Raw genomic sequence first — 21,799 nt, forward strand, 5'->3', positions numbered from 1 at the left:
GATTTTTGCTTATTCTGTTCCAGTTTGGATGCCTATTTCTTTGTCTTGCCTAATTACTCTAGCTACAACTTTCAGTATTATGTTGAATAAGAGTGATGAGAGTGAGGGCATCCTTGTCTTGTTCCTGATCTAAGAGGAGAAACTTGCAGTTTTTCACTGTTGAGTATAATTTAGCTGTTGTCGTACATGGCCTTTATCATGTTGAGGTATGTTCCTTCAGCTTGTTGAGGGTTTTTCTTATGAAAGGATCTTGTATTTTGTCAAGTGCTTTTCTTCATCTGTTGAGATGATCATATGATTTTTATCTTTTATTCTGTTGATGTGAGAGATCATGCTTATTGATTTGTATGTGTTGAACCTCGCATCCCAAGGATAAATCCTACTTGGTCATGGTCTATAATCATTTTAATGTGTTGTTGAATTTGCTTTGCTAATATTCTGTTGAGAAATTTTGCCTCTGTATTCATTGAGGATATTGATTTATAGTTTTCTTGTCATGTCCTAATCTAGCTTTGGTTTCAGGGTAATGCTGGCTTCATAAAATAAGTTTGAAGTGTTCCCTCTTCTTCAGTTTTCTGGAAGAGTTTTAGATGGATTGGCATTAATTATGTTTAAATGTTTGGTAGAATTTTCCAGTGAAGCCATCTTGTTCTAGGAGTAACTTTCAGTGTAGGAAGTACCTGTTCTTAATTGCTAGAGCACCATGATATACTGCAGAAAGCAGTGGCCACAGATAGCAACTCTAATATCTGTGGCTCAAACTGAATAAAAAGTGTGGCTGGCTTTTTCCCATTGATGAACACTTTTCTGAAAACTTCTCATTAGAGAAACACCAACCCAGTTATTTCTTTTCTTTGACCTTCCTTAACTGCCTTGTAGCACAGATCTGATTTATTTTTATACTTATGTTTTAAGGCTTATTCTTAATGAAAGTGAATGGACCAGAATATGTTTCTCCAAACCTCCTTCCTCCATACTAAATTTAAAAACCTTTCCCTTGTGTGTAGCCATTGTGTATATACATATTTTCTCTGTGGTCAGAAATCCTTAATAAAAGCAAATCTAAGACTGTATATTGCCTGGCAAAAAAAAAATTTCCATTTCCATATGTATCATCAACAGTGATGGAAAATCACCCAACAACACAGCAAGCTTCTATCAGTGAAGGAATGCTATTTAATACCATGAGTAATATCATGGAATTAGGAGTTTTAAACTTTAAAATCTTTATATCAGCAAATCCACAGATCCTTTACCAAGTAATTATCAGTATAGTGATATCTAAGTATGGCAGAATGAAGTAAACTTCATTGTAGCACAGAATGTGTGCATGTGCTGATAGAATTAGGGTTAAAAGTTATGGGAGATTGAATTTGTATAATTTTTTTCCTTTTACAATTTCATTTCTTCTACAGATCATATAAAACAAACGTAGTAAAATACCACCTAGAGCTAGTGAAAGTGAATATAGCCCTTAGATATTCTTGGTGTGGTGGGAAGACACTTGAGTCCATGAGATCTGAGTTTGAATTCTACTTCTGACACCTCCTTGATTTGTGACCTTGTACAAGTTATTTAACCTCTAAACATTAAGCTTCACTCTCTGTAAAATGGGGTGTTTACCTCATGAAATTAAGAAATTCTAATGTTTAAGACAGTAACTGGCATGTAATAATTAAAATGAATCATCAACTCTGAAATAAAGTGCTACAGTGTTCTTTCATGTAAATAGTAAGAGCTAACAGAATTTTAAAAATGATACTGCCTCATTCATAAAATCCCTCAAGGAATTTTATTTCTTTCTAGTACATTCTACATAAATCCTTAGTTTTCTGAAACATTTTGAATAACTCTGGCAGAGAGGATGTGGTTTTTTTAGATGTCCAAGCCTCATGAAGTGGGTAATCGTCTTCAGGAAAAGGATGAGATAACTAGCTATCGGTCTCTTTGTGCTTTGCAGGCATTCTCTTATTTAAACCTCCAGTGATCCTATGAAATAGCTACTTGTATTGTGTACCCATATTACTGTCGCTCATTTATTGTTATGAACTCCATCTAGAGCTAAGTAAATTGAAGCTTATAGAGTTCATTTTCCCAAAGTCATCTGAACAAGAAAGTGGCAGAGCCAGGATTTGAACCCAGATCTCTTCAACTTTAGGAGTCTTGTTTATATCCACTCTGCCATGTTACTTTCCTACACATACTTGGTGATATTTGTGGGTATATTTTGACAAGTGTCTATATATCCTAATACATAATATATAATTCTGTGAAGCACTTGATTAAATTCTTACTAGAGGGGGTGGGAGAAAAGGAAAATGAAGAATACTTAATGAAGTACTTAAAGATGCTTAAAGAAACTGAAAATGCTTAGTGAAATAAATAACGTAATTAGAAAAATTTCTCTCTGGTAATACCACACTGAAATTGCAGTGTGGGCCAGTCAGAAAATATAATTTACCTTGTTCTGTACAAAGTGTTTCCAGGATGCATCTGATGTTTGCCGTTAGCCACTAATTCGGAAGCCTTGCTTGTGGGTCTTTTTCACACAGAGCTGCTTCTGTTACCACTGGTGGTCCCTGGTGGTAGTTTGCCGTATTGTTCCAGGTAATACCTTATATGTTGTGTGTCCTCTGAGTTTAATCATGATCCTATTGTAGATCACTAGCAGCTGCTTGGATAAATCAAAGCAGCCTTTTAAAATGAATTAGATTTATTGCCTTTGAATGTGGGGGAAACTGAGCTACAAAAGTAGAATTATAATGGGAAGTACTGGCAATATTAGAATTAAACTCCAAAGAGATGGAGCTTCCAGATTATTCTTAGTGTCCCAAGTTAAAAGATATCTTTAATTACATTATTTTATAATATTTGCCATGTAAGTTTATCAAGCATAGTTTCTTTAATGAGGCTATTTAGAAATGATCTTTCCCAGTGAGACCTAAGGCCATGAAATTAAGATTTTTCTGTATAGGAGCAGTATGTGACATAGATTATATTCAACGAAGTATTTTTTTATTCAACTTCAAAAATAATTGTGTTAGGTCTTTTAAAGTGACATGTTTTGGGAGAGATGGCGGTAGCAATAGGATACCCCAGCCTGAAAAGCGTCATCTGACTTCTTCCATTCAGGTTTAAAAAGATAACTCTAACAGGCCCTCTAATGCTGTTTCACCTGGAACCAAGGGAAATGGCATAATGTGTTTCTGCATACAGATAGGTGGGAAGACTGATTTTTATCAACTTTGTGCTCTTCTGTAGAGTTTCAGCCAAGAGGAAATTCTTGTTGACTTGGTATTAAAATCGTTGCTTTATGTTTCTGTGGATACCCTAATAGGTGAAGTAACTGCTCGCATATTAAAATCCCAATTTGCACTGGAAAAAGCTCAGTCATGGCCAAGGTCGGGTACTGATACAGAGTACCCTACCTTCTCATCCTTACAGTGTCTCACCAAGGCTCTGGGAAACTTTCCCGGGGTTGGGAGGTGGGAGAGCAAGTTTCTGTATCAGTGCCACCACTAATGGAGTGGTCCTCCAAGTTAATTTCACTTCTACTGGCCTCAGTTTTCACCTCTTTAAAAATGTATATCATGATGGGATTGTTTTGTAAAATTGCTTTGAAGTCTTAGGAAGAAAAAAACACTACTATTGATGTATCCAACATCTATGTTAGGGGCTTCCCAGGTGGCTCAGGTGGCAAAGAATCTGCCTGCAGTGTAGGCCAGGTCCAAATCCCTGAAGTGGAGCTAGTATGAGAAATAATCCAGACGCTGTGAAAGCCTTGCCTAGGGTGCTGGCCCCTGTCGTATGCCAGGTGCTCTGCTGGGTGTCATTCCTTCTGTAGGGGTGTGGCGGGGTGCAGCCTTCCTGAGGTTGCAGTCTTGTAAAGTGGCGTGAGAGCCGTTAGTGAGCTAGGATTGGCTGGATATGGTGATTAATGAGCTTTAGAGAATGAGAGAAAAATTAGATAATTAAACATCTAGACAAAGCTGTTGAATAGGAATTGAAAGTGAGAGCCAGAGTTTAAGAGTGATTGGGATTAGTAGTTAGTTACTTGGGAATCATCAGCAAGTAAGGCATTTTAAGAAAGAAATTTTAAGGTCATTCTTCATATGGTAGAATAGGTTATTGCCTAATATGATGGGCAGGTTGAGATTATACTCATTTCTAAACATTCTGGAGTGTTAGTCTCTTCCAGAATTCTGTTTCTGGAGTATGGAGTATACAGACTGTGGTAGAATGTAGCTAGCAGTGCTGATTAATTGTGATAACTGACATTTATTGAGTTTTTAACTGTGAACCAGATACTGTGCTGATAAACTCTCTACATGGTTTATTTCTTAATCTTCAACATCCACCCTCTAAAATAGATACTATTAATATCATCCCCCCCCTTTTTTTTTTAGAAGAAATTGAAGTTTGAAGATTCTAAGCAACTTTCATCAAATGCTGCATGTAGGTTAAGTAAGATAAGGATTGAGAATTGGATTGGATTTAGCAGCGTGGAGCTCATTGGTGACCCTGATGAGTGATTTTGGTGGAATGGAGGGTGGGTTCAGAGAATGGAAGAGAGGAGTAGGAATCAATGAGTACTTGAAGTTCTTTCAACAAGTGTTGAGCACAGAAATTGAGTAGTAGTTGGGGAAGACATGGAATCAGAATTTGTTGTTTAGAGATGTTTGTGTGCTGATGCGAGTGCCGCAACAGGAAGGGGCAGAGTGATGGTGCAGGGGAGAAAGGGTACCGTGCTGGAGCAGTGCCCCCACGTAGGCCAGAGGAGACGGGGTCCCGTGTGCGGGATCAGCTGATCAGAGTAGCTGCAGGGAAGACAGACAGTTACGAAGAGAAGCAGCAAGATTGTCCGAGAGCGAGTGCAGGGGTGCAGGTGTTTTCCAGGGTCTAAATTCTCAGCTGAAGGGTCCCAAGAGTGGGACTTCCATTCCAACTGGCTACTCTATTTCTTTTATGTGAGCTTTCTAGGGAGCATATGTCTAATTTTGTAGGACTCAGTGGTCACTCATTTGAAATTTTATTTTGGTATTCGAGGTGTTTATTACAATTAGTGCCTAAAAACATGGTATTTCTATCTTTTTTTTTATGTTACAGAAAGGACAACTGAAAGATAGAAATTTTAATTCATTAGCGATATTCTAAGGAGTGGGAACAAGATAGTGGTGAGTCAGACTGAAATCATAACGTGTTCATTTTGTTTCTTCTTTCTTGAAACAAGTCTTCGCCCTGCTGCATCTAATTACCTGTCTTCTTCCCTCTTGGTTCCTTTGGCAACTGCTGTGATGCATACACTGCCTCTGTTGCCTTTCACTGCTTGTTCTTACGAAGTAGGGATCCTGGGTCTCTGTTCATTGCAGGATTGGGACTGAATTCTTAAAAGACAGCTTCCAAATTTAAAATGGAATGCCGAGTTCTCAAGAGTTACGGTGTTTAACAGGTGATTGTGTTCACCAGCTCTCTTCTCGGGAGTGCTCCTCTGCTGTGGGCTTCTCTGACACTGCTCTCTTCCCTTTCCCTTCTTGTCCCCCTCTCCCCAGCCCCCGGGACTGTGGCCTTTTCTCCTCTTACGTCCTGCTCTTGTCGTTCCCTGCTGCTGTCCTGTGCTCTTCCTGTGTTCACTTCAGCTCCAGGCTGTTCTCACCCTGCTTTGCAGATGAGATTTTAGTGGTGGCGGGATTTTTGTCTGCTGGCTTGCATGAGCAGTCTAACTGTTGTTTGTACTGATAAAGATACCTTCTGTTTTCTCTCTCATTGTTTTTATGATTTTATTTTTTGTCTTGGTGTTAAGTAGTCTCACTACAGATTATCTAAGTGTGGATTTATTTTTATTTAACACGACTTAAGACTTAAATGCTTCTTTTGTTTCAGATTCTTTTTTATGCTTTTAGCCATTTTATAGTTCATAACTAATAGTTCTGTTGTTAGAAGTTATTTGGCGCCTTATCTTTTTTGTTATTTCTGATGGCCCTTGTTGGTGGTCAAGTTGAGAGTGTCCCTTCGAAATTTGAGCCCTTCTGAGGAGTGGCTTATTTAGAGGAATGTCGCTTCTTGGAGGGTCTGTATTGGCCCCAGCCAGCTGCCTTGGGGATGTCACCTGCCTGGACCACTTTTAGGTAAATTTCTTGGCTTACGTGAGTGTGGAGCTAAATCACAAATCACATGTGTGCAGACCCCTGGTCACTGTTTCTAGGGGAGACTTGCGCTTACTCCGCACATAGAGAGCATAAGCTGGGACGGACAGACGTACTTCTTTCTTCCACGTGCATGTCTAACTGTGCCCTGTGAGAGTCCTGGCTTCACGCGCTGGTCTCCGGTCATCTTCGACAGTGTGGCCTCAGGCCTCACTATGTGCTCGTTAAAACCTCAAGCCCTGAGCTGGCAGAGACCTGGGACCTTCAAGAACCACAATGCCATTAGCTATATTTTATTTATCTTTTGGCTGTTTTCTATTTCTCTTTATCTTCTGGTAAGATCACCTATGCATAAAGAGGGTATTTGTTACATTTTATTCAGAATTGCTATCTTTTTTTTTAATGTTACAGGAAAAAACAACTAAAAGAAAATTCAAGTCATTAGAAATAAACTATATCTATATACTTATCTTAAGTTCTTGAGGGCCTTACCCTCCAGTTTATTGTTTTTGAGGACTCTTATTTATAGTTTAGTTGGGAACTCTTCTTCAGCAAGGCTTTAGTTGTAGGATTTTTATGTGGCTAGAAAAGGGATGTCCAATACAATACATAAAATATGTATATATTTTTAGCTAAACTATAAGCTTCTTGAGTGCAGTGATTATTCATATTTTTTTGTATTCCCATATTTTGCAAATCAGTAGAATAATTTTAGAACTTGACTATAAGGTAGACAAAGAACTGTGAGACATTTAAAATTCAACTGATAATATTTTAATATAATCTGTAAAAGTTGTGTAGATTCCTGTGGTCTGTTTCTATACACTGGTTTATATTCTGAAACAGTGCTGTTGTCATCCAGTTTTAAGGTCTTTAGAGTTAGGCAGAAGAAAGGTATTTTAAGTATTTTAAGTTCAAAGTTCTTTAGAGTTAAATAGAAAAGGCAAGGGCTAATCTTTAGACCCAAAGAAAAGCAAAGTAAAATTAATAAATTATCACCCTGCCTGGGAGTGGTGGCATCCTACCATTAGACTAAATAATCAGTGATGTTATCATCCCCTTTCCCACGCTATCTTAGAAGTGATAGAATGACTGGCTTAGCAACTTTTTGAATGAGGCTTAGTGCGTCCCATCAGAGTCTTTGACAAGAATTTAGTCACTGTCCTTGCTGAAATTCCTAGTTGTGGGTGACATCAAAATGCTAAGAAGACAGCCCCTATGATAGTTAAATGGGATTGTATAATATTTGGTGTGAGAAATGTGTCTGCAGCCCCAGATTGCATACATTTTAAGTTTCTGGCTAAATGTCATCTGAGTTAACTCGGACGGTAATTATCTTCTGTATCGGGTAAGTATCTTTAAATTCCAGTGCCATTAGAATGAAGAAAAAAAATGTCTTAAGAGAATCAAAATTGTAATAGTAGTATTTTTTTGGTTAAGAGATATGTACATATTTATTATTTTTATGTACTTGTAATATAAGAAAATACGGCTATTGAGAGTGATAAGCATGCAAATCCAATCAGGTGTATTATGGAATAATTTAGATCTGTAATTTTTACATAAAAATTTGTGTTAAGTACTTTGGGGGAATGTTTAGGAGAATTTGAGGCTTACCTCATTTCATTTGTAAGTTTAAGTTACTAAGTTTATGAAACTGTATATATAAGCTACGCTTTGTTGAGAAACATAATTGAAGAACTAAGAAGATTGTGAAATATATTTATAATCGTAGGTTAAAATATTTAGTGGCATTTAATTAGCTAGGTTTTAAATGGCATCAAGTATTATTCAGAAGCCTCTTAAAAGTGACTTCTAAAATCTGCTGCTTTTATGCATAGAAAAAAATTTGTAAACAAATCCACAAACTTTAAGGACTAACTGAATTTTTTATATTTTTAACTTTAATAAGGTGAATATTAAAAAAAATCAAAGTAGACCTCTGAAGAGATTTTCCTCCTTGAGGACACAGAACTGCTCATATCAGCATGGCTGGCAGTTCTCCTTGAGTTCTGAATGGGATTGATTTGCTCATTAGATAATGAGGAAAAACTTAACCCAATATACAAAAGCCTTTTATATTATGTAGTGTAGTGTCTTGCATTCATCAAAAGTTCAGGTATTTGTTTTTATCTCCAAACAGTATCTGGCTTTTCTTGGAATCCTACTGTCTGTGTTCTTGTGCTTACTTTTTCACCCAGCATTATGGTCCTGAGATTGATCTATTGTTACTGCACATGGCTGTGATTTATGTTCACGTATATATAGTATCCCATTATTGTGTATAATGATTCATGCATCTGTTCTGATTCTGGACCTTTGGGTTATTTCATGGTGTTTACCAATCAGCAGTGCCACCACTCCCAGACAGGCACATTTACATACAACATTGATGATTAATTTTGCTTAGAAAGGAAGAATTGACTTTTGAAGGAAATCAGGGTTGTTTGCACATGATAGAATAAGGCACTCTTCTGCCCATTCCTACAAGGGGATATCCTCCCACGGGAGAGCTGAGCTCCGCGTAGACGAGCTGCTTGTTTCTCTGCAGATTGCCAATGCTTCTCTGATTTGAAATGCTGTAAGCTAGGAGGGTGTCAGCTTAGGTTAGACTGTTGGGGCAGAGGTTGATGACGCTCTGGCAGGTGGGGGTTGAGTCGCTCAGTCGTGCCTGTCTGACTGTGACCTCACGGACTGTAGCCTACCAGGCTTCTCTGTCCTTTGGATTCTCCAGGCAAGAATACTGGAATGGGTTGTCATTTCCTTCTCCAGGGGATCTTCCCAACCCAGGGATCAAACCCGTGTCTCCTGTATCTTCTGCACTGGCAAGTGTTCATTACCACTGAGCCACCAGGGAAGCTCTGATGATGCAGTGCAGCCCTACTAGGAATAAAGTCTTTTTTAAAAAAGAGACTGGTGAAACCAGCCTTGAGACTTACTGTTTAAGCCTGGAAGCTGTCGCTGAGTCCTTAAATTGAAGCATGACATTGTGCAGTGATGCACTAGTGGAGGAATAAGTACAGACAGAGTCAAGGATGTCCTTTGGGAAGCTGACAGAGTCTGTTTCAGATGTAACACCAAACTGCAGTGAGACGGACCTGAAGACCTGCAGAGCACAGGCAGGCTTTCTGTGCCACTCTGGACTGGCCACCAGTGGCGGGTCTAGCCTCTGAGCAGTTTCATGCAGGCCGGAGATGGGCTCGTCAGAGTATTGAGCGGCGGGACAGGGTCGGCAGTAGCACTCTTGGAGTGCCGCCTGTGTATGAGCTTGGAAATAATTCCTCTCGCAGCACAGCTTTACTGACCTGGATGTGTGTGCAAAATGGACTACAGCAGGACTCCTCCAAGACTGCTAAATAGCCGGCCGAGGTGGGAAGGCACAAGCTGAGGAGGCAGAAGAGCTGTTTGAGGATTCACTGCAGTTCTCCTCTCCTCACGGAGGCCTAGCAGGGCCAGCCCAGCAGCCGCGCAGCAGCCCGTTGCGCAGCTGTAAAGGACGGGCTTGCTGTTTGCCAGCGAAAGCCTCAGGCCGGCTGTGCCTCGGAAGAGCAGGACCACAAACAATGACAGACGACTTAAATAGCAGGCGCAGCTGCTGACAGAAGGCAAACACACGTCAAGTGTGTTCTGCATAAGGAGGTTGTTGGTTGCATTTGATTGTCTTTGGCCACGAATCTGATGCAGGAGAGATATTTATATACATGCAGATATGCATTTACTGTTATGTATATATGTATTTACCATTATATATATATTTACTGTTTTTTATATATATGTAGAGTAATAATGTTTTGCTCCCCTACTTGATACCTCTTCATCAAAAAGGAAGTTCAGTCAAAAAACAATGGTTGCCATGAAATACTAGGAACAGAGCAGTGTAGCATTTTTCTTTTTTTTATTCTTTGCCAGTCTCATCACATTTTCTTTTATCTTACTGGCAGTCAGAATACTTAAAAGACTAATAATGTGCTAGAACCAAAAACATAATAATGCCTTTAAATTTGAAAATGTTGTATAACCATTTCACTATACATGTTTTTGAGTTCCTTTCCTGTGGATTTTTTTCCCCACAAGATTGCTCTTTCATCTTTGTCTCCTCTGAGGGCCTAGCACAGTAGAGGCTATCTGCCTCCTAATGGGTGTCTGGGTGTTCAGTACATAATTGTTTAATTGGATTGAATTCCAAGGACTCCAGTGTCAGTGTGTGGTAACCCAGTAGGTAGACACACATTTTCCACCAGGCTCTCTCATCCGTAACAGTTCTCATGCAGTGATCTGATTCCAGTGGTTTGAAGATGCTACAGTATGTTACCCATTTTTCACCTTGAGTTTGCAGCCTTCCTGGCTTGTCATCCATTTTCCTGGGTTTATTGAGTTGTACACATGTGAGCCTTCCCTGATATCAGAGAGAAACTTCCATGATGAGTTAGATGAATTAAAAGCAAGAAGCTGGAAAAGAGATACTGATAGATTTGGCATGTGGGTGGAAAAAGGGATATACATACGGAATGTGAAGGGCTACAAATACAGGTGGAACTGTAGAGAGAGTAAAGGTAGAAAACAGAGGCAGAGACAGCTCAGGAAATTAGACACAAAGTGACGGCGTCTGGGCCAGCACCCAAAGAGAGGCAAGTAGGTACTGTGCTGAGGAGCCCTCCGACTTTACTATTTGAAGAAGACACATTTCACATGACGTGAGACAAAGTGTGCTACTTTGTCAGCATAGTTATATGTTTATAAAAATTCTTTTTTAAAATTGCCGTGTAATTGACATACTATGTTAGTTTCAAGTGTACAGCGTCATGATTCAATATCTGTGTGTATTGTGAAATGGTCTCCACTATAAATAGAATTAACATCTTTTGCCGCATGTAGTTATCAGAATTCTTGGTTCACGTTTGGGGGCCTGTATAATTTGAATGATTCTTGATTTTTGACACCTTCAAAGCATGAATTTTAGATACACCTAAATTAAGATTTCATTAAGCCTTGCTATTTGTAATTTGATGAATAAAATGCTGGTTTTTCCAATACAGAAGCAGAGAAAATAATTTCGGTTGTAAAGGATAAACTGGTAAGCTATGCAGATAGACATATTTTCAATTCTTGTCTTTTCAGCTCTTAATACTTTTTTTTAGAAGTTACTTGTTTGGCTTAGGACAGGAATGAATAAGGAACTGATACTCTGTTACACTATTAAGATTATAAGATGGGAGTAGTCTGTATTGCCCTCTGTTGGTGATTAATTGTTACTCTGACAAAGTAATTGCTGTTATATGTATCATTTATATCTATTTGATATTTGTATCAACCAGGATTTTTTACAGAAAAGTACTTTCAAAAAGTGACCTAATAGTTGTGACCATGAATTGGCAAAAGGGGAAAAACTGACTTTGTGGGCTAATTGATTTAATAGTTTTATTAACTGAGGTAGTATTGAAGTACTTTGCCTTTTTTTTTGGTTAGAGCTCCACCTCAGATAAGGCGTCCCAATCGAGAAGTAAGACCTCTGAGGAAAGAGATGCCAGGAGGCGGCGCCCGGGGACCCGTAGGCCGAGCACATCCCATATCTAAGAGCGAGAAGCCCTCCACCAGCAGGGACAAGGACTGCAGAGCCAGAGGGAGAGATGACAAGGCAAGCCTCCCTCTTCCTGACTCATTCACTTTAAGCCCATGACCTTTGGTGCATATTGTAATTTTTGTAGGCTTGGTTTTAACATGGAAGAGATATAAAAAAGAACTCTGAATCAAAAACTTATGCAGTCTTTGCATTTTGAAGGCCATTCTGCAATGCCAGTAAACTCAGAGATGTATTAAATAAACACACACACAAATTTATCTGTACAAATCTTAAGTAAAATGGAGCTTTTGTAGAAATATTCGAAATAAAGTTTTAAAACTTAAAAAAATATTTTAGCTAGTATTCTGAAGTAAAATGAACAATAAATGAAATAACTGTAGGGGAAAGATTTATAAGGAAATAGATGTATATGTAGTCTTCACAGAATAAGACAGTGTTTACAGTTTATTACTGATACAGATTTTTAAAACTTATATTTATCTCTGTAAATTTTTGAGTAGATTTTTTTTCTTTCATGAGAAAATTTCCTTCAGTATATATGTTTATCTGGGAAATTGGTTGGTGAATAAACATAATACTGGGTAGAGATTCTGTGCTGTGCTTCAGTTTAGTCGCTCAGTCGTGTCCAACTCTGTGACCTCATGGACTGCAGCACACCAGGCTTCCCTGTCCATCACCAACTCCTGGAGCTTGTTCAAACTCATGTCCATTGAGTCAGTGATGCCATCCAGCCATCTCATCCGCTGTCATCCTGTTCACCTCCTGCCTTCAGTCTTTCTCAGCATCAGGGTCTTTTCCAGTGAGTCAGTTCTTCACATCAGGTAGCCAAAGTATTGGAGCTTCAGTTTCAGCATCAGTCCTTCCAATGAATATTCAGGACTCATTTCCTTTAGGATGGACTGGTTTTATATCCTTGCAGTCTAAGGGACTTTCAAGAGTCTTTTCCAATACCAAAGTTCAAAAACATCAATTCTTTGGTGCTCAGCTTTCTTTATGATCCAACTATCACATCCATACATGACTGTTGGAAAAACCATAGCTTTGACTAGACCGACCCTTTTTGGTAAAGTAATGTCTTTGATTTTTAATATGCTGCCTATGTTTGTCATAGCTTTTCTTCCAAGGAGCAAACGTCTTTTAATTTCATGGCTGCAGTCATCATCTGCAGTGATTTTGGAGCCCAAGAAAATAAAGTCCGTCACTGTTTCCATTGTTTGCCCCATCTATTTGCCATGAAGTGATGGGACTGAATGCCATGATCTTAGTTTTTTGAATGTTGAGTTTTAAGCCACCTTTGCACTCCCCTCTTTCACTTTCATCAAGAGGCTCTTGAATTGCTCTTTGCTCTCTGCTATAAGGGTGATGTCAACTGCGTAGCTGAGGTTACTGGTATTTCTGCTGGCAATCTTGATTCCAGCTTGTGCTTCATCCAGCCTGGCATTTTGCATGATGTACTCTGCATATTAGTTAAATAAGCAGGATGACAGTATATAGCCTTGACATATTCCTTTCCCAATTTGGAACCGATCTGTTGTTCCATGTCTGGTTCTAGTGGTTGCTTCTTGACCTGCATACAGATTTCTCATGAGGCAGATAATGTGGTCTGATATTCCTGTCTCTTCAAGAATTTTCCACAATTTGTCATGGTCCACACAGACAAAGGTTTTACCATAGTCAATAAAGCAGAAGTAGATGTTTTTCTGGAACTCTCTTGCTTTTTCTGTGATCCAGTGGATGTTGGCAATTTGATCTCTGGTTCCTCTGCCTTTTCTAAATCCAACTTGAACATCTGGAAGTTCTCAGTTCATGTACTGTTGAAGCCTAGCTTGGAGAATTTTCATTACTTTGCTAGTGTGTGATGAGTAGAATTGTGTGGTAGTTTGAACATTCTTTAGCATTGCCTTTCTTTGGGATTGGAATGAAAACTGACCTTTTCCAGTCCTGTGGCCACTTCTGAGTTTTCCAAATTTGCTGGCATGTTGAGTGCAGCACTTTCACAGCATCATCTTTTAGGATTTGAAATAGCTCCATTGGAATTCCATCACCTCCACTAGCTTTGTTCATAGTGATGCTTCCTAAGGCCCCCTTGACTTGACACTCCAGGATGTCTGACTCTAGGTGAGTGATCACACCATCGTGGTTATATGGTAATTGATTTAAGTAATTGATTGAATTACTTAGTAGTAAATGGCCATTTTTTGAATATTTTCATTCTCATGCTTAAGTCTAGGAATGTCTGATATAGAGAGATATAAACTGGATTGAAGTATTCTTTTGAGAAATGTGGATCAGTAGTTATACAAATAAACAATGACCTAAAAAAAATCTCTTTATTGAAGAAAAGTATATTATACTATAATATACTATATTATACTAAACTATACCATACTATACTATTATACTATATTATACTATATTATAGTATATTATAAGGGTAATATTTGATGAATGATGATCATCTAACTAGTAATGTACTGGTAAATGTCTAATAACTAGATTTTTTGAAAAAAAAGTTGTATGTATTCAAGTATGCATACATATTCACACAAATTATAAGTCTCATAATGAAGGATGTACAACATATAATTTACAAATAATAAAATATGTAAGACTTTATTGTAAACTTTTATAGGGCCCATGGAACCCCATGAAATGCCTTTGCTGCTTTTTGCTTAACTCTTGCACCTGTAGGTACCTATGGTTGTAGTTGACAGATGATTAGGAATGGAATTCTGACAGGATTTGGTTGATACTTTGTTTTTATTACTGAGTCAGTTGACAATGAAACGACAGAAACATATGTCAGAACTTCTCTCCTCTATCAATCATGTGAACAACTTTGATGAATCATATCATGGTTTTCAAATACTGAAAACTTATTGCCTTAATTGTTTGTGCTATTTACATTGTAAGAACTATAGAAATGACACACGCTTTAGTTTAATATTTCCCCCATTAGTTTAAGACTAGACAGTTAACAGAACAAGAAATCAGGTCCCCATTTTATAATAATTGCTGGTTTCTCTGGTATAAACACTTCCACTATGACTGGATCCAGGCTGCCAACACGAGATCACTGAACTCAGAGTTGACATGAGTAGCAGCCTACCATTCTGCAGTGTAGACGCAGTACAGTACATAGGTGATAGTTCAGTAGTTGGCGGTGAGGAATTTGGAGTAATTACTTCTTCTGTTTTTAATATAATTTATTTTAAGTTTGTATGATTTTTACCAATGGCTATTTTTCACAGTTGGCTTGAAAAATTCCTGAAAATTTAATAACTGGCTCTTACAAACCAGTAAGAGTCAGCTTAGACTGATTGCATGCAACCTCTGTAACTACCGTGTAATCCATTTAACTATTGCTCAGAGGTCAAAAATAGAGCATTGAGCTCCTCAGAAGCCATACTCATGATCCCTTCTGATCTCTGCCACTTACTGCTTTCCCAAAGAGAACCACTCTTCTGGTTGCAGTTAATCTAGCAGGTTAACCGAAACCACAGCTATTCACTCATATTTGATATTTCCTATTTTAATTGATCTGTTTGTTAAGAAGGATAGTTGTCACCCATTTTGTTGGTCTCCCAGTATCACCCAAATAAATTATTAGTTTTAGTTTCCTAGTTTTGCTTTTTAGTCACCTCACCATTTGGAGTTGAAAAAGATCTAGAATCTTCTTTGGAGTACTTACTTTGTATTCAGGTCTCATGTGTACTGTTGAGAAACTTTGGGTGGGAGGGCAAGTGGTTTGACTGACTTTCTACCCACGTATCTTCTTCTGTGAATTGAGAGCCTTGACTTTGCTGCTACAGGCTTTTATTTCCCTGTTTCTCCTTCTTTCTCCAGCCCACCATTTTTCCCACATAGCAACTACAAGGGTCATTTTAACATGAAATCAGATTCTGTCATTGCCCTTCTTCAGTCAGTCAGTCAGTCAGTTCAGTCGCTCAGTCGTGTCCGACTCTTTGCGACCCCATGAATCGCAGCACGCCAGGCCTCCCTGTCCATCACCAACTCCCGGAGTTCACTCAAACTCACGTCCATCGAGTCGGGGATGCCATCCAGCAATCTCATCCTCTGTCCTCCCTTTCTCCTCCTGCCCCCAATCCCTCCCAGCCCTTGTTAGCAAGTTTCAAAAATTTCCCCATTTACTTAGAATAATAAAACCTAAACACCTCCCCATGGTCTAGAGGGCCCAGTGTGCTGACTTCTGACCATCTTTCCAACCTATTCTTATTTTTTAAAAATACTTTATTTTTATTTTTTTGGCGACACTGCACAGCATTCAGGATCTTAGTTCCCCAACCAAGGATCAAACCTGTGCCCCCTTCAGTGGAATCTAGGAGTCTTAACTAGTGGACTGCCAGGGGAGTCCCCCTCCAGCCTGTTCTTTTTGCTCAGTACCTTTTAACTATACTGACCACTCATTTTTTTCATAGCACTTCACAGTTTATGTGTGTTTGGCATTTACTTGTTAACTTTCTGCCAGTAATCTATCAGATAATCTTATTTTCATGCACTGAACTTACACTGAAGGCACAGTAGAATGTCTTGGACATAGATAGTCATATATTTATTTTTCTTAAAATCCTGTGCTTCCTGTTGCTTCCAGACAAGTGTACACCTTTTACTTTCCCTTGATAGTGTTTATTAAATCCTCCCCACCACTTGGATATTCATATTAAAATGACTCTCTGCCTATATTTTTTAATATTTTTTTGGTAAGTCTTAAATTACAATGTCATATCAAAGCTTGTTAAATCCCAGATATATCAGTTTCTGTTTTTCACTCTCTGGTTGATTTATTTTTAGAAGAGTTTTAAAAACGATTACAGAGTGTTCGCAGTGATATGTTTGAGTGTGACTAGCCTTGGCCCATCTTTATTATAAAATATGTTCTAGGCTGAGCTAATTTTAAATTTGTTGACATTATCTTTGTTGTGTAAGCATGCCAGAAATTTACTCCTTTTAAGTGTCAATATTGGGATCCATCATCTGAAGTATAAGAATCTTCCTAAAAATTCAGTTTCATATCATGCTAACCAGAGACAGTAAATTATTCATTTTGGAGTCCAGTTACCAGAGTACTGTTTGGTCATTTACCCAGCGACTTAAAGAACTGGAGAGTCTGCCCACAGGGAGCCATTTATTTCTCTCTGCACTTAGAATTTCTAGTTTATGGTCTATCTCAGATGGAGTGTGGTAGGCGAGGTTCATCCTGTTCTCTCTCTTCAGATTGAAGCTCAGGAAATTGATTAGTGTTTGGACCATTTTTCCTTCATTTTTGCCTTAACAGTAACTGTGGGGCTGAAGCTCCAGGGAGGTGCTTGGCTCTGTCTGCTAAAGTAGTTCTAGTGGTTGAACTGTCTCTGGGAGCTGAGCACATCTCATTTAAAGCTCTTCAGAGCTGAGTAAATGTTGGCAGAACCCCATAGAAACCATAGCATGTAATTCTTTTTTTTTTTTTCAAGCTAATGTGTTATTAAATAAAGAATTTGGGGTAAAATATATTGCTTTAATGACCCTAATGATACTATTTTAAAAGGTCCTTTTATCTTTGTCATTATAGTGACTTTATGATGTGGTCCAAGGACCTTACTAGGAAGAAACCCTGAACCCTGAGTGGGTACTTACACTGAGTGGGAAAAAGTTTTGTAAGCTGCAGTTCAGCATCTCGTCTCTCCTCATCTGCAGCCTCTTAGATGCTTAGGAGAATGTAATAGTTCTACCATATGTAACCTATTCTCTTTTTTTTTTAAATGACATATATTTGATATATAATGTTGTGTTTCCGGTGTATGGAGCAGTGATTCAGGTATAGATATTTATTTATATATATATATTTTTCAGATTCTTTTTCCTTATAGGTTACTATAAAATACTGAGTATTGTTCTCTGTGCTAGTAGGTCCTTGTTGGTTACCTATTTTATATATAGTAGTGTGTATATGTTAACCACATCTTCCTAATTTATCCCTTCCTGCCCCTTTAACCTGCTTTTAAGCTTTAAAATGACCCTGGCAGGCATGAGGTGGTCTGATGTTGTGAAAAAGCATGAGTTTGGGGAGTCAGGAAAATCTGAGTTAAAATCTATACTCAGACGTTTAGTAATTGTGAACTTAATTAACTTTCTGAGCCCCAGTTCCTTATCTGTAAAAACAGGGTAATAATACAACCTTACCTTTAGGGTTGTTGTATTAAACAAGATAATATATTTGAGATTTCTTGCTGTGCTGTAGGTTTTCAGTAAGTTGGTTTTTTCTTCCTCTGTATTAATGCTTGAAATATTTTCTAGTAGTGGCAGAAATCCCTAGCAACCCCAAGTTTAGAGATATCAAGCTTGTTTAGTCTTAATGTGAACCTGTCCCCTCAAGGATGTAAATTTGAAGTATCTTCTAAGGTTGGCCAGTTCATCTATTGCTGATGAATTAAAACGGGGAGGATGGCCTTGGGGGTAATTGGAAAACACTATTTTAAAAAAAGCCATTTAAAATAGTTCCACTGGAGTATTTTGAAAGTTTAATCATGTTAATTAAAACTATCTTGTTATTGATGTTTTTTTTATATCTGTCCCCAGGGAAGGAAAAATATGCAAGATGGTACAAGTGATGGTGAAATTCCAAAATTTGATGGTGTCGCGTATGATAAGGACCTGGTAGAAGCCCTTGAGAGAGACATCGTCTCCAGGAACCCAAGTGTTCACTGGTGAGTCTGTTATGTTCTTGAATCACAGCTGCGGAGAAGGCTGTAGGTTGGCTTGGTGTGTCTTGTCTTGCTATCCATTCACCTCCTGATTATGACTTCACCCATAATGTGAGTGTGCAGACTTGGCAGAACAATTGTTCTTTCAGAATACAGCCAAGACATTTTCATGTTAATTCGATGTTGACGTAACCAACAAAGGTTGTTAATTGAATAATGTCCTGATTTATAACTGTAGTATGTTTTCACTGATGATTTTATACAGTAAAAATTAGAATACTGTTCTTCCTATAAGAATAATTTCCTAAGTGAAAAACGATTCAAAGAGCTGCTTTTGACCATAAATCAAAGGTGACCCCGAATAAGCATTAAACGTGGCTGTTCTTCCAAAGGGATGACATAGCAGATCTGGAAGAAGCTAAGAAGTTGCTGAGGGAAGCTGTCGTCCTTCCCATGTGGATGCCTGACTTTTTCAAAGGGATTAGAAGGCCGTGGAAGGTGAGAATTTATTAAAATAATATAGGCATAAAACTGCAGCTTGCATGATAAAGAAAGCCAGCGTTGTAGTTTCCTTATGGATTTATTAACATGGTCTGTAAAGGTTGAGGGAGGCTGGTGTGTACCTCAGGCACCTGGATAAGGATTTGTGGTTGAGATGCTGCCTCTGCCTGGCAGAAGAGGGGTCGGGAGTGTTGATGCTGTCATCTTTAAAGTCACTTTCCTCAGGGCCGCTGAGCTGGAGACGAGTTTTGAGAATTTTCCAGGTGTCTCTTTCTGTAATGGAAAGTTAGCAAGCAAATTAAATAGTAATAGTACCTAGTCATAGAATAAGTGTTTCATCAAATAAATATCTTTTTAAAAGCTGATCTGTTTCTCAGTAATTAATTATTTTGATCACTTCTTCTAGGCCAGGTATAAATTCGGAGAGGTAATGAGGATGTTTAGATCTTTCTAGCTTGCCCTGTGCTTTATAGTCTAAAGCCTGCCCAGGACTCGTGCCTCCTAAGTTCAGTGCTTTCATTCCAGTGTTTTAAAAAAGCCCTTACAACAGCTGCTGCCGGAACTGTTTTTGGTCTTAGCCATAGGCAGAGTCTTGCTTTGCTCTGACTGGCAGAATGAAATAAAAGCGTGATCTTACTTTGCCCCTTCTAGATTAGCTGGAAGGTCTTTTATGTTCTCAATACCTCCTCCTTGTTTGTGCCCAAAAGGAGAAAGGAGGAGAAATTGTGTGTTTATATCATGGTATTTTGATTGCCTCTCACAACTTAAAAGCTTCTATAGACTGTTTGTTTTCAGTTTAGTTCAGTTGCTCAGTCGTGTCCGACTCTTTGCAACTCCATGGATTGCAGCACACCAGGGCTCCCTCTCCATTGCCAGCTCCCAGAGTTTACTCAAACTCATGTCTATTGAGTCGGTGATGCCATCCAACCATCTTATCCTCTGTCGTCCCCTTCTCCTCCTGCCTTTAGTCTTTCCCAGCATCAGGGTCTTTTCCAGTGAGTCAGCTTTTTGCATCAGGTGGCCAAAGTATTGGAGTTTCAGCTTCAACATCAGTCCTTCCAATGAATATTCAGGACTGATCTCCTTTAGGATGGACTGGTTGGATCTCCTTGCAGTCCAAGGGACTTTCAAGAGTCTTCTCCAACACCACAGTTCAAAAGCATCAATTCTTCGGCGCTCAGCTTTCTTTATAGTTCAACTCTCACATCCATACTACTGGAAATCCCAGAGCTTTGACTAGACAGACCTTTGTTGGCGAAGTAATGTCTCTGTTTTTAATATGCTGTCTAGCTTGGTCATAACTCCTTCTAAGGAGTAAAGCGTCTTTTAATTTCATGGCTGCAATCACCATCTGCAGTGATTTTGGAGCTCAAAAAAATAAAGTCAGCCACTGTTTCCCCATCTGTTTGCCATGAAGTGATGGAACCAGATGCCATGATCTTAGTTTTCTGAATGTTGAGCTTTAAGCCAACTTTTTCACTCTCCTCTTTCACTCTCCTCAAGAGGCTGTTTAGTTCTTTTTCACTTTCTGCCATAGGGTGGTGTCATCTGCATATCCAAGGTTATTGATATTTCCCCTGGCAATCTTGATTCCAGCTTGTGCTTGTAATATCTATTTGTTATAGATACCTATCTATTTGTTTTAGATATAGATATCTATTTGTTACAGATATTACTAATTTAGGGAACATAGTACCATAAATTTCCCCCTTTATAATAACTTTAAAAATAATGTTTAAAAGAAATAAGGCCTTCATAAAATAGGTATTTAAAGGGGTTTTAAAACACCTGGAATGGTAGGTGTATCCTCCCTAGCATGACAAGTCCTGTGTCCTAGAACCAGCCTGGGGAGGAATAGTTTCAGGGAGAAGGGAGTGAATGGGTATTGGCATCAAAGGTCAGAGGGAGAAGAGAAGCTGTGAGTTAAAAAGTGGCCATTGGGTTAGTCAGATAGGTATCTTTAGTGAAGCAGTGGAGGCAGAAGTCAGATTGTAGCTCATGAAGAAACAGTAAGCGTAAAACATTACTTTAAGAAGCTTGGCCAGGAAGGGAAAGGGAGAGGCAGATGGTCATTAGAGGATCTGTAGGGTCAAGTGAAGGCTTTCATTTTTCAAATAAATAGGAGAGGAGATACAGGAAAGAGAGGAGGCAGTTGACCGAGTAGCGTCACGAGGAGGTGACGTGTTTGAATGCTGTCCTGTATCTGTGAGCTGTGTTTGTGCACAGATGCTGCCACTGGAGATCATCTGGTTGTGGCCGTGTTAGTGACATTATGAGAACTGAGAGGGCATTAAGAGGACAGCGGAAAGAGAAACGGCCTTTTTTGTAGCTGTGCCTGTACCATTAGTTGTCTTTACAGGTTTTGAAATATTAGTCTCACATATAGTTAAAGGTTTCTTGCAAAGCAAAAAAAAATTTTTATAAAACTAGTGTTTTCAATCCTACTGATCCCTTGTTGTCCTGGGTATCAAAATTCCATAGCTAGAAGCAGGTTTGGACAGTTTCTGAATTTAGAGTTTATGAAACTTTGCTATGCACATAGTTTTCAAAGTTTAACTCCTCCAAAGCTTATTGACAAATGGCTCAGAATTCATCTTAAGATCACCAACTATTATGCCAAAAAAATGTAGTGTTAAGTATATATCTGAACTCTCATTGAAAGTGTTAGAAGAAAATGGTAAGTATTTAAAAATCTTCCAGTCTTCAGGACTGGAAGATTAGTGTTCTTGGATAACTTGTATTCCTTGATTTATTTTTATAGAATATTTCTGTTTAATTGCCCTCAAAGGTGAGAAATAACTAATATTTAGATTTTAGTCTATGTTATATTGGCTTTTTCATTACTAACAGTGTTTTATGTAAACTATTAACTG

At 38.5% G+C, this 21,799-nt stretch overlaps 1 protein-coding gene across 1 annotated transcript in view; it reads left to right on the plus strand.

The window, feature by feature from the left end:
* The window catches only part of KATNAL1 (katanin catalytic subunit A1 like 1), a 36,569-nt gene that overhangs the window by 3,900 nt on the left and 10,870 nt on the right, over nt 1-21,799 (plus strand). The window contains exons 3-5 of the mRNA XM_068984555.1: nt 11,610-11,778; nt 18,301-18,428; nt 18,818-18,923. Of these exons, the coding sequence (XP_068840656.1) occupies nt 11,610-11,778; nt 18,301-18,428; nt 18,818-18,923 (403 nt within the window). The remainder of the gene's footprint in view (nt 1-11,609; nt 11,779-18,300; nt 18,429-18,817; nt 18,924-21,799) is intronic.

This window comes from Capricornis sumatraensis, chromosome 12, assembly GCF_032405125.1.
Source record: "Capricornis sumatraensis isolate serow.1 chromosome 12, serow.2, whole genome shotgun sequence".
Lineage (NCBI taxonomy): Eukaryota > Metazoa > Chordata > Mammalia > Artiodactyla > Bovidae > Capricornis > Capricornis sumatraensis.